Here is a 12,151-nt window from a genome sequence, read left to right on the forward strand (position 1 = left end):
TCGCAGCAGCTCACAGGTAACTGCTGCGCAGGTGGGGCAGTCACAAAGAGTCACAGTGTCAAACAGGAAGCAGTGCCGGACAGAGCCGCTCCGGGGGAAAAAAAACGGGATGTAATTTCTTAATCACCTTGACATCTGCTAGTGCCAGAGGACTCTTGCATGAGGATATCATGCATACGTGCCACATCTGCACACACACAGCCTCCACCACGTATAGTCTTACTTTTTAGTAAAAAGATATTTCCACAGTGACTAGCACTGGAGAGTAACTATGCTATTTATTTAATTTACACTTTTCAAACTCTGGCTGTCAAATATACACACTACATCACGTAACACCAATACGGTAAAACAGTAATCAACAATCCACCCTTGAGGGAAGGGTGAGGAAAAGGCATTTTCCCTCCCTGCCTGGAAACACCCCCCCCCCCAGTCACACTATGGCTCAGCTAGCTTGCTAAGTTAGTTGGGTCGGCTCTGCGTATCTGAAGGTGTTCATTCAGGACTGAGGTGCTGAGCAGCACGCACAACTTGCATGCTTCAGTGGGCTGGTCAAAAACAGCTCACTTGGTCGTCTTCAGATTTTCATGTCCCACTGTTCTCAGAATTTCAAATGCCAAGGAAGCAACAGCAACATCAGCGTGAGAGCTAGAAAGTGAACATAGTAGCATCTGTTAGACAAGGGAAAACTTTTTGTAGAAATTCCACATTTGCCATTATGTTGGAAAACTTAATAGTCATTGAGTAACTTTACCCCTTTTTACTATTAAGTAGCAACATGCAACAGGTGATTTTGTCCTGCAACAAATCTCACGTAAAACTGAATTTCAGCTGAAATTCACAGCAACCGCTACCTTGCTCAATCTCCTCTGTAAAATAGAAGACATAACTTACTGTGCCCCGTGAATCCACACACACACACGTGCACTCTCATAGCTGCTCAGACAAATGACTCCTATGTGTGCCTTCCCAATTACCTGGCACAAGGAGGCAGCTCCTCTCGAGGTTTTGCCCACCCGCCCCACTACGTGTATGTCTTGGAGTCAGTGCTGTGGTCTTCCCCCTTCACTTCCTCACCTGAGTTTTTCTTACATGCATGGTTTTTCCAGCACTGAAAAAGAGGATCTAACAAGCACTGCTAAGGCCATAGAAATGCTTTTTTAGAGGCTTACCATCCCTCATCATTAACTTAGAAAGTACGCCACAAGACCAATTTGCAGCTTCCTCAATAGCTGCTAATGACAAATACCTACCGACACCCCGTGTTTAGGGGCACACAGAGCTAACAGTGAAATCCAAACGATCAGTCCACACTTCATAAACCAATTTCTTAATGAGCAGCAGTTTAAACCAGAAAACTTAGTTATCTGAAACAAATTCATCTTGGCAACTGAAAAACAAACGGCTAAGGTCCCACATTTTAGAGTTCGGATTTAATTCCAACTAGGCACTAAGCAGAATGGCTTTGTCAGGTACCAACCCCAAAACTGCCTGATCTGTCCAGCTGAGAGGACACAGCAGAGAAAGAGCTTGGCAGTACAAGCTGCTACACGGCAGCAGGAGAGCACCGCCAGCACCTTGCTACCCCAGCAAGCAGTGTCCCTCTGCCAGCAGTGCACTGCCTGGCTGGTATCTGCCTTCCACTGTGCAGGCGGACTGAAAGATGAGAAACCTGTCCGAAAAAGAAGCGAAGCAAAAGCCCCCCTCAATCCCTTCGACCCAGTGACAATACGTGGGTGGAAGGGCCTGGGAGGTCGGGCTACTCATGTTTCCAATTCAGCATGAAATTCAGAAAGGCTTCTTAGCAGGGCTCAAAGCACAAGTGAGAGGAGGAGACCTGAGTGACTGCTACCAAGGAATATTCTGGGAAGCACAGCCCATAAGACAAGGGGGTTTGAGGAGATGGTGGAACAGCCACAGCCTCCATAAGCTGAAGCTGACTGAGCTTGCTAAACCCAGGCTTCTCCCATCTACCCGTTAACAACTTATCCATGCCTGAGTGAGTCTCTCACAGCCCCAAGACCCAGGCTAGATGCCTCTCAGTGTCCTCAGCAGATGAACGGACAGGGACACGCTCCTCAAAGAATGGGCAGAGGGAAAGTGAAATCCATGAGCTCCTGGGGGCCTTCCCACTGCTGCTGCAAGCTGAGGAGCTTGGCCTACCACAGTGTATCACAGCACTCAGCACTAACACGGGACCGAATCCAGTGTACTGAGCATCTTACGTCAAATAAGAGAGACCGGTGTTTATTTTGGACTCTTTAGTACGTGTTTTTTGAGTACAGAAACGTGCAGATAACAGACAATTAGAGGAAGCCAGAGAAGGGGATTCAAAGCCAGCTACTGGATGGGCTGTCTGGTGCATCTAACGCTGAAATGAGCTGAAAGAGAGTGAAAACTAGTTCTAAAAGAAGAAAAATCCCTTTCTTTCCTTGCTGTCACACCACTGTCATCTTCAGTGGTGGTGCCAGTGTCTCCCTTAGGGAGAGCTGTCATTTTATTTTAGTTAGATAATTTAATGTGTCACACAAAAAGCTGTGAGTCAGCAGCTGAGCATTTGAGAGAGAGATGCAGGCTGGTCAGGACAGGTTTGGTCAGCCCTCAGCGTGCAGCTCCTCACACTCACCACTTCCTGACCATTTCCTCTCTACATCTGCCCTCGCCCCCCCTTCCTTCCAACACAGGGTACACCCTGCTGTAATACCGAGGAGCTGACTGTCCCAAACAACCGACCCACGTGAAGCCATTTGGAAGCACAAAGAGCACTGGAAACACCACTGTAGTGTTTCAAAAATGATCGATAAAACACAATCTAACAATTTCATGTGACCGGGAGTGAAACGCAGCTTAACAGCCCACAGCACAAGTGAAATTCTTTTTTCTTTTCTTTTCTTTTCTTTTCTTTCCTTTTTTATTTTTTATTTTTTTTTCAGGGCAGAGAACAGTAATTCATTCATTCCTATGTCCCACTGGGATTAGATGAGTGAAGGTCTAAGGGAGATGAGCTGAGGTTTGGCCAAGCCTTTGGGACCAGCACCTCTGTTCTTGCAGAGGCCATGGCATCCCCCAAAGTCTGGTGCCTTCTCTGAGAAGCCGCAGGTATTCTCAAACAAAAGCAGCTCTGCTCTTCAGATGCACATTCAAACAAAATCAGCAAGTGTACAAAACACAATTACTTTAAGACAGGGCACAAATACCACATTGTGCATCTAGCCCACTGCGCCAAGAAACACTGACCAGCATCCGGTCATAAAGAGGCGAATTGTTTGGGATAAAATAAATAAATAAATTACAAATTAAGCTGCCACATGTGCACACACATTGAGCCCGAGCGTGCAGCGCACTGTGGCTAGCCGCAGCTGGGGATCAAAGCGTGCCGCGGCGGTGGCGGCTGAACCGCCAGAAAGCTCTGAATGAGGGTTTTGGAGGGGAGCCGTGCAGGGAGGGGGGCCAGGGACAGAAACCTGAGAAGCTTGTACTGCACGGAGGCAATTACAGCAGAAGGCCAGTGAAGACAAAAGAAGAGGAGAGAGCTCTCATCCCTGGAAATTCCTGAAAGCCTGAGGGAACTCACCTGGCAGCCTGGGCCAGGCTCTCTAGAGTTTGGATAAGAGCATCGCCATCACTCTTCAGGCTCTCCAAGCGCTTCTCGTTTGAAGTTATCTGGAACAAAAAGAAAGAACGGTTATCAAAGGCAGAGCAAGAAATTCCTATGTCGTCTTCTGTGGGATGGGGGGAGAGGGAAACAAGTCACAGCATTTGTTACACTTGTAAATGGAATGTGACATTAAAGAGACCCAAGAGAAAGTCCCTTTTACCAAACAGGGCTGAAGTTTAGGCGCAAACTATCTGAGATGTCTTGGCTTAATTAATAAGATTCATTCTCGTTCTGAGTCCCTGTATGAGCAAAAATTCACACATCACAGCCTGCCAATCCTGATTTTGTTCTTAGCACCAATGCAAATACAAACCCCCTTGGTTCTGAATTCCAGGGAGATCCGAGCCCGCAGTTGTTTCCATTTTTCACTTCAGGGAAAAAATAACCAAGCATGTATCAGCCTTCAGATCAGGGCATGTGGGGTTTTCTCTGAGAGGAACCAGGTTAAAAAGCACTGCAATGGCAGCACCTGCATATTCAATGTTTTCTTGCCACTTGTCAGTCACTAGGAATATTGCCTGCACAGGGCTGTCACCTACAGAGCAGGGAACGAACGACTGAAGCCGTATACCCTTCTGTGTCAAGTGAATCCTGACGAGAGCTGATTTTGCTGTGGCTGTTTTTTATCACACTGATCTCTGATGACTGGTTTATGGCATCGCCAGCCTTACGCTGCGTAAGTGCATGGCTACAAGTGGCTGCACATTTCCTGACCAGTGAGCCATGGGAATGGGACGGTCATGGGGGGCACGGCATGAACTTGCATGGCACTGTGGCACAGACACCGAACACTTGGCAGCTTGCTGAAGAAGCTCTCCTACCTCAAAAAAATTACCGAAGAAAAAGGAAAAAAAAAAAAAAAAGGTTTGCGTGTCAGTTCTTGCTTACAAAGGTAAGTAAATCTTGGCAAAAAGGAAAGGAAAAGGACCAGAGCAGCTGATTATTTTGATACCGGGAGTTAATGCTTGAAACGACAATTTTTAATCCCCAAACCTGGCAAGGACTTTTAAGCTTTAACATGCCATGGCTGGCCCGATTTACCATTGATCAAGCATCCAGGCGATATGCCTTCAAGTCTCCCTCTTAAATCACAAGAGAAGCTGTATTTACAGCTACCAGCCCACCATCATTTATCAGCGGTGATTCTGAAACACCAGTGTCACTACAGCTATAATCATAACATCCTGCAGTTAAGCAGGAACAGGGCTCTGTCTGTAGTAAACGAAGATCTATCCTGTGTGTTGGGGAAAAAAACAGTGAACAATTACCTAAGTACAAATCATTGGTAAATCCTGATTACAGGTCATTAAGCCTTTTTAGTCTCCTGAGGTTATCTTTGAACCCCTCTGTTTGTATATCTGTCATCCATCCTTCTTTCATTCTCATCCTGTACTTACAGAAGACATTTGGTAATCTGGGTCCTGAATTTTAGAAGGAAGAGGTATGAAATTGTGGCAATATAGTTACTGAAAGAGAAAAGTGCTTCAGCCTCAAGATGTTGCTTTTCTGTGCCGAGGAGCACTCCTGACTCTGCTAAACACTTGCCACAGCCTCTGCAGCTCCTCCGCCACGGCCACATTCTTTGCTCATGGCCCTTGTTCACCCCGCACACTTGAAAGAGGAAGAGGTCACAGGGGGCAAAGGGGGAGCTGCCGCTGAAGGCTGGATCCTGCTCCATAAAACCCTGAGGTCAAGTAAAGGCTACAGACACCTCTCATACTAACACAACCTAATGCTTGGGTGCTGAAATCCGCACCACCGCCGTGTTCTTCAAACAGGTTGGCCTTCATGCATTACACAGAGAATGTTCAAAATACATTATTAAAGTTATAAAATCTTATACCTTTGTTTTTTAAATTCTGAAATGCTCTACTTCAGTTAATGACTTAGTCCATTGGAATTTCCCAAATCTGCCTGTGTTGCAGCACGCCTTGTGCCATTATTAAGAATACATTTCTGTGGGCACAATGCGTTTGAATGGGAAGGATTAAAACGGCTTTATACGCACAGAAATTATAACAGATAGGAACAGAAAGACCTATGAGATCATCTACTCCATCTCCTTGTTATACTTCACTGACCAGAGTAACTTCCAGACAGAGGCAATGGGGTTTCTGTGATGTCCATCTGAGGGGGCTTCTGCACCACATAGCAAAATGCTTCAGTAAGATCCTGTCAGCAGTAAAGGTGGTACCACAAGGAGGGAAAGTATCAGGCCTTTAACAGCAGCCGCAGCAGCCTGCAGATTTTTTAAATTAAGTTTCAGACGAACTCGGGGCATATATTTTTTGAGAGCATCAGCTAACAGCTTCGCACAAAATAAGGGGCACTAGCGAAAACCCATGTGGACAAAATGCAGCTGTAGAGCCTCACAGCAGGCTTCCACACCCGCTCCCCATTACCGGAGTTCAGAAAGCTGTTTTCTGCCCACCAAAAGGCATCCACACCACAGACTCACCTCACACAGGGCAGAGGAGAGCACCGATGCTGCAGCAGCAGGCAAGGCACAGGCTGGGTACAGGGCGAGTGGCCCTGGCTGCACCTGGCCATCACTTTTGGCCAGTACCCTCATGCTGCTATTGCTCTGACCACTAACACTTGCTTGCCCCTTTTATATTATGTTGTGTAGGAAATCTGAGTGACCAGAGGGTATCTCACATAAGGTAGATGAGATCCTGCTTCATGTAAAGGTCATGTGAAACATTGACTGATCTTAGGAATCACTATTCGCTTTCAAGAACCGAGATAAAACTTTGTTTCCTATTTAAAAAATGCTCTGTTTTTATCTTCACTTTGTTCTTTAGATAAAAATAAATTATGATAACACAGCAAACTGTCAGCAATCAAACTTTTGGAAACACATGTATTTTTATGCATCTCATTACCTTTTTCTCCTTCCCAGCATGACTCTATCTTTTTATCCAGCCCAGTTCTAGCTCACTCAGAATTTTAATAACTGCTTCAGTGATCTCTTGTAATAACACTGATTTGTTAGGGCTGGCTACAACACATATTCAGTGACATAATCGATACCTATTCCTTTAATTAAAAATGTAATTAAATCTCAGTTTAGTTGTATACTCATTGGAATTTAGTAAGAATCCCAAAATGATGTTGCTTTATTAAGCTAATAACCATTCCAAAGCTTTCCCTCTCTTCAATTCTATTAAACAAGGATGAGTCATACATAAAGAAACCATAACTGATATGTAAAGATCAGTGTTTCCTAACATTTAGAATAGCTGTTCAAGTATTATGGTGCTTGGTATTGGATTCTTGATCTAAATGACTTTTGCAATTCAATTTTCAAGAAAACATGGAAATCTAAGAGATAATCTCCTTTCTTAAGGCTTATTGTTTCATAATACTGCTTTCTCTGGTTTGTCAAAACTCACATTTTGTTAATTTATGACTGAGTTAAAGGACCTAATACTAAACTGCTCTCCTACCATATTGAAGAGAAAGAAATTCTCCTGCTTTGTTGAGTTTTCAAATAAACTGCAAGCTTGATGTCTGTGAAGCAAACTGTACTGAAATTGGGAAACGACATAAAATATTTCTTTGATTAAAATAAGTAATTTTGTTGTTGTTGTTGTTGAAGAGAGGACTCAGGAGCATATTTAGTTGCACCTTCAAATGTTATATTCTCAAATAAACAGCTGCTGGAGATGTCTTTTACATGCCATCACTATGTCTGTATACACAGACACAAGCAAGTCATTTCATAAATGCTCTTCCACATAAACTTGGCCTTCTTTCCCAAACACGCCTCAATATTTTAACCTCAAAGTGATGCTTCCTACCTTTTCCTCAAAATTTAACACAATTAAGCTAACTATCCTTGCAGGATCAGTTAGCTCAAGTTCTCACTCAACTTTGCCAGCGCTGACAGAGAGCAGCCACACAAACAACACGGGAGCTGCCGTGGGCTGGTTTACTGGAGCCACCAGGTAGTCGTAGCTCAAATGTTAGCATCGCTTCAACATCAGCACGTGCTGAAGTACCACTTATCCCCAGCCAGAGGGTTTTCTGTGAATGGGAACTGTAGCATCAGCTAATACTGCAGTAAAAACAATCACCATTTTTTATCTGTGCATTAGCTGGGATCCTATGGAGAATATGAAATATATTTAGAAGAAAGTATAAGTTTTCTGGGAAAAAAAAATCAAAGAGTTAAGCATATTCCTGTTGCCCTCGAGACACTATCTCAAATAATGTCTTCACAGTAAGTGCTGTCCCCACAGTTTAAGATGCATACCTCAGACTCCTGATTCCTCCACCACCTTGAACCGGCTCAGGGACTGCAAGTCGAACACCGCGTCTTTTCAGCCCCAAAGCCGCCGTTTCAAATGCAGTCTGGGCTGATGGTGATTGAGAGCTGATGGCTATTCACAGCTGCTTAGAGTGACCTTATTCTCATTTTTAAAGAGCAAATGTCACAAAATATAGTGGTGTCAAAAGCATCACCGTAGCTGATGTGACAGCCCAGCAAAGAAGTGAATGGGATGGCAGCTTCAGAAATGAGGCACAATGCCTGGCTGGAGGAGAAAGCCTCCCAGCGCTGCTGACCATTTGTGCCTATCCCATTTAAAGGTACTTTTCCTACCAGGCTGTCAGCACGGAGCTATTCACAGGCAGTGCAGCACAGAAAGCCCACCGCTTGGTTTGTCACTCACAATTCACAACAACACGGCCATAAACATGCAGCCTCTCCTCCTCACAGGGCGGCATTACGACCAAGGAGATACTGCAAACACAGACCTGAGCAGGTGAGCAGCTACTTGAAATAAAACGGATGGATTCATTTATCATGTTCAAGCGTAGTAAATACAGATATTTGAAAATACAGCCCTCTACAAGGTGGTATTGTCCAGAGAAGGTACATCAGCTCCATCACTGCCATTCTTTCTGTAGGCTTGCACACTTACTCTTTCAAGGTAGCAAAGCCCCACGTTGGTATAATTAAGGGCCAGACCCAATAAAACATTTAGACCCTACAGAGTAGAGGCTGTAATGACAACATTTTAGGGGTCAGCAATCCAGAATGGAAACCTAGACACCTGCACAGAGCACGGGGCAGGCTGAGGTTCAGAAGGGCAAGAAAAACTGCATGGGGGGCAACTCCACACCTTTTCTCAGTGCCCCTACACAAGGCTACAGGCTCACAGGCTCTTGCAGTCCTCTCCCCTTTTCCAGAGAAGTGAACATTGTGTTTTTTGCTGCTGTGACAGAGCTTCCCACAGATGGGGAGAGGCAGGGAGGGTCAGGCAGTTCCCCACGAGTGAAGAACACCACGATCGAGGCACGGCCTCCTCACTTCACTGCCAGCTTGGGGAAGGGAAGCCTGCCCTCCTGTTTGCCAGGGGAGTGCTCTAGCTATTGGACCAGTTTGGAATCTATGGCAGGATTTTATTTATTTATTTATTTTAAAATAAAAACTAAACAGCCAAAAAAGACGACAAAAAATCCCAGATATTTGCAAGGGCCTTTTGTGAGGTGCTTAATCTGGCGTTTCATGTTTTAGACATGCTCTCAGCAGGTACATGGGACTGGATGTTTCAAAGAGCATATGCTCAACCGATTTATGGGTTATTTACTGTAAAATAATGGTAACTCTTGCCAGGTTATGCAACTGAAGAAAAGGACCACCCAAGGGCAGCGTGCTCTCAGAGACACTGCATGCTCATGAGGGTGGCCACATGGTATTTTTTTCCTCCAAAAGAGCTCATCCTAAGTGGTAAAAACCTTTCTGACATCCACCCCATCGCAGCACTTGTCTCTTTTTAAATGGTTCAGCTGGAGAGAGACAGACAGAAAGTGCATGTGGGAAGAACAGATCAAGTCGGACAGGTTGTATTTACGTTACTAATTGCCAACTCATTTGAACAGGCCTGAGCAATGTTGCTGGACCATAAAAACAAGAAATGAAAGTTACAAAAGCATGAGTGTTCCAGGTGTGCTTTGGCAAGCATTATTATAGCCGGGGATTGCAGACACAAAATTACAAAGACTTCGTGGCCTTCAGATCCTGCAAATACGTGCGAAAACAAGCAGGTATCTGTGACCAAAAAAAAAAAAAAAAGTACTTCAGACAGCTTAGCTCTGATTTTAGAGTTCAAAAAAAATTTTTTCCCCTCTTTATGGATAAAATTCTTGTTCCACTGAAGTCAGCGACAAACTCCGTTTGACTTTGATAAGGCCAAGATTTCATTCCACACGTTTTGTCGTCTTCTAATTTGTATGTGTGTGCAGGTTTGCTCCAAGTTCAAAGCAATTTCCACGGCTAACTTGGAAACACACGGGTCTCCTGGCAGGCTGAGCGGCGCGCTGTCTCAAGGGCTAGTTGCAGGGAGACAAGGAATGTCTCCCCCACACTGTATAATTGTTAATTGATTTTGGATGTTCCTTGACACCTTCCACTTTGACGCTATTTTCTGCCCATCAGCACATCCATAATGCACACAAAGGCGTGCTCCAGGGTTGTTGTAAAGTTATAAAATTGCCAACTCTAAGGGGTATTATCTAAGCACTATAGAAGATTCATAAAACCTCAGGGTCATTATTGAACTGAAGAGGGCTCTCAGTCTTGTTTGATTTTGATTTTTGGCGTTGTTGCTAGCAGTGTTCTCAACTGATTTTCAGAACGTACAAAATGTCTTTATAACCCAGAAAATAACCATTATCACAGTTTCTATCCTCTGTAACTAGTGAGTTTAAAATATTTGACTTAACAGAACTGGGTAGGGTAATCCATTTACATCCATTAGACCCAGCTGTCCACAACAACTTCATCAGGAAAGGGGACTGCAGTCCTGATGGGTGTCTGCAAGGTGCTGTAGAAGACTTCCACACAGTGTTGCAGGATCATGTTACACATGCGCATAAGCAAGCCCAACATCAATATGACATTAAAAATAAACACTTGCCACCCTGTTGCTGGTGACCTCATCTACAAACACCAGTTCATCTGTCATCTGCATGCCAGTGACTCCCTGAGGTACCACTTCAGACTAATTTCAGTCTGCCAAACAATAATCCCTGCTGGCCTCAAGCATCAGCTTTGGCAAAATGGGGCCACAGACAGAGCTTGTGCCCTCCTCACAAGCCCCTCCGATTCCTCTTCCCACCTGCCCTCACCTTGCTGGACCTGAAGAGAATACCACCTCCCAGCTACGCTGCACCCTGCTGGTCTCATGGGAGCTCCCCTCACTAAAGAGAAGGCTCTCTCATGTTCAAATGTCCTTCATAGTCTCTTTTTCTCTTTGTCAGCTTTTCTCCTAAAATAGCTTCTGACAAGCAACTCGCAATCCTTTTTAGATGTTGACTCCTGTAGCTCTCTTTCCAGCACTGATGTTGTTTATGGACTAACAATTCAACTCTCGATTAAGACCCCTGAATTCCAGCAGCTGTCATCCTTTATATTTCTCTGTAAAACCACAAAATGGTCTGACTGCAAAGTTTGTTTGGAGTTATATCCAACTTTCATTGATATGTTCCACAGGTTAGGGGTGGCCTTCTTTTCTTTTCATGGGCACAGCAACTAATATAACCGACCCTAAATCTTTTGCTGCCATATTTCATGCTATGATGATTCAAAGTAATTTCAAATGCTTATACGCTTGTATAAGAATCATTATTACAGATAACTCACCTTCTCACTATTAGGAAAAACAGTGACACCCAGAACATATTGGAAAGTGCTGACCTTTAAATGGCAATTACTGTATAGGAGAAGTATGCAAGCAACCAAGCAATTACCAATTTCATAAATGCTTACATATCTAAGGACACAAACACTTGAGCAGCCATGCCTGTGGTGCACAAATGAACTGGCCAAACCCCTAGGAACTGCCAAGTATTTGCAGTTTACCGAGGAATTTTAATTTTAATGCATGCAGCCTCAAAAAAAAGTAATAGCTCCAACTTGACTTTGTCTCTTTTCTTGATTTAAAATGTTCTTCATGAAAATAAAAGAATACTATGCCTTGATGAAGCCAGAGTGATGTAAGGAGGTGCTGTCAAACTGTCCTTATACAGACCTGTTTGTGCAATTAAATCCTGATCTGGTACGCAAAATCCTTAGCTTCCCCTGAGCAGAACCTTTATATAGCATTAACTTTTGCTGAGGATGAAGCAAAAGTAGAAACCTCTTGCTCACAGTGGTTGTAATCTGAACTTGAACACAGGACTTCAACTACAAAAAATCTGCACAACTTAACGGAATGTTTTAGATTTACCATTCCAAGAATAGCAGGAATATCATGAGTTACATTAAGAGCTACCCCAGAATATGAAAAGAACATAGCTGAAAAATAAAAAGAGCAACAGAACCTTCTTTAAAAACATTATGGACCATGATTTTAAGCTAAGCAATAAAGCATTAAACATTAGTTCCTTTATAACCTCTCTTGACGTAATTTCTATGCACACATAAAACTTGGACCTAAAGCCCTTGGGGTTTTCCTTTAGTACCAATCATAGGCAGTCCTTCAT

The 12,151-nt window shown here is 43.9% G+C and overlaps 1 protein-coding gene across 6 annotated transcripts in view; it reads right to left on the reverse strand.

The window, feature by feature from the left end:
• Positions 1-259: 259 nt before the first annotated feature.
• Positions 260-12,151, reverse strand: part of ULK4 (unc-51 like kinase 4) — a 241,679-nt gene continuing 229,787 nt past the window's right edge. For all 6 annotated transcript variants that reach the window (XM_032182763.1, XM_032182767.1, XM_032182765.1 and 3 more), the window contains exons 36-37: positions 3,575-3,663; positions 260-648 (exon numbers count right to left, since the gene is read on the reverse strand). In XM_032182763.1, the coding sequence (XP_032038654.1) occupies positions 564-648; positions 3,575-3,663 (174 nt within the window). In that variant the 3' untranslated portion in view covers positions 260-563. The remainder of the gene's footprint in view (positions 649-3,574; positions 3,664-12,151) is intronic.

This window comes from Aythya fuligula, chromosome 2, assembly GCF_009819795.1.
Source record: "Aythya fuligula isolate bAytFul2 chromosome 2, bAytFul2.pri, whole genome shotgun sequence".
In the NCBI taxonomy this organism is placed as follows: domain Eukaryota; kingdom Metazoa; phylum Chordata; class Aves; order Anseriformes; family Anatidae; genus Aythya; species Aythya fuligula.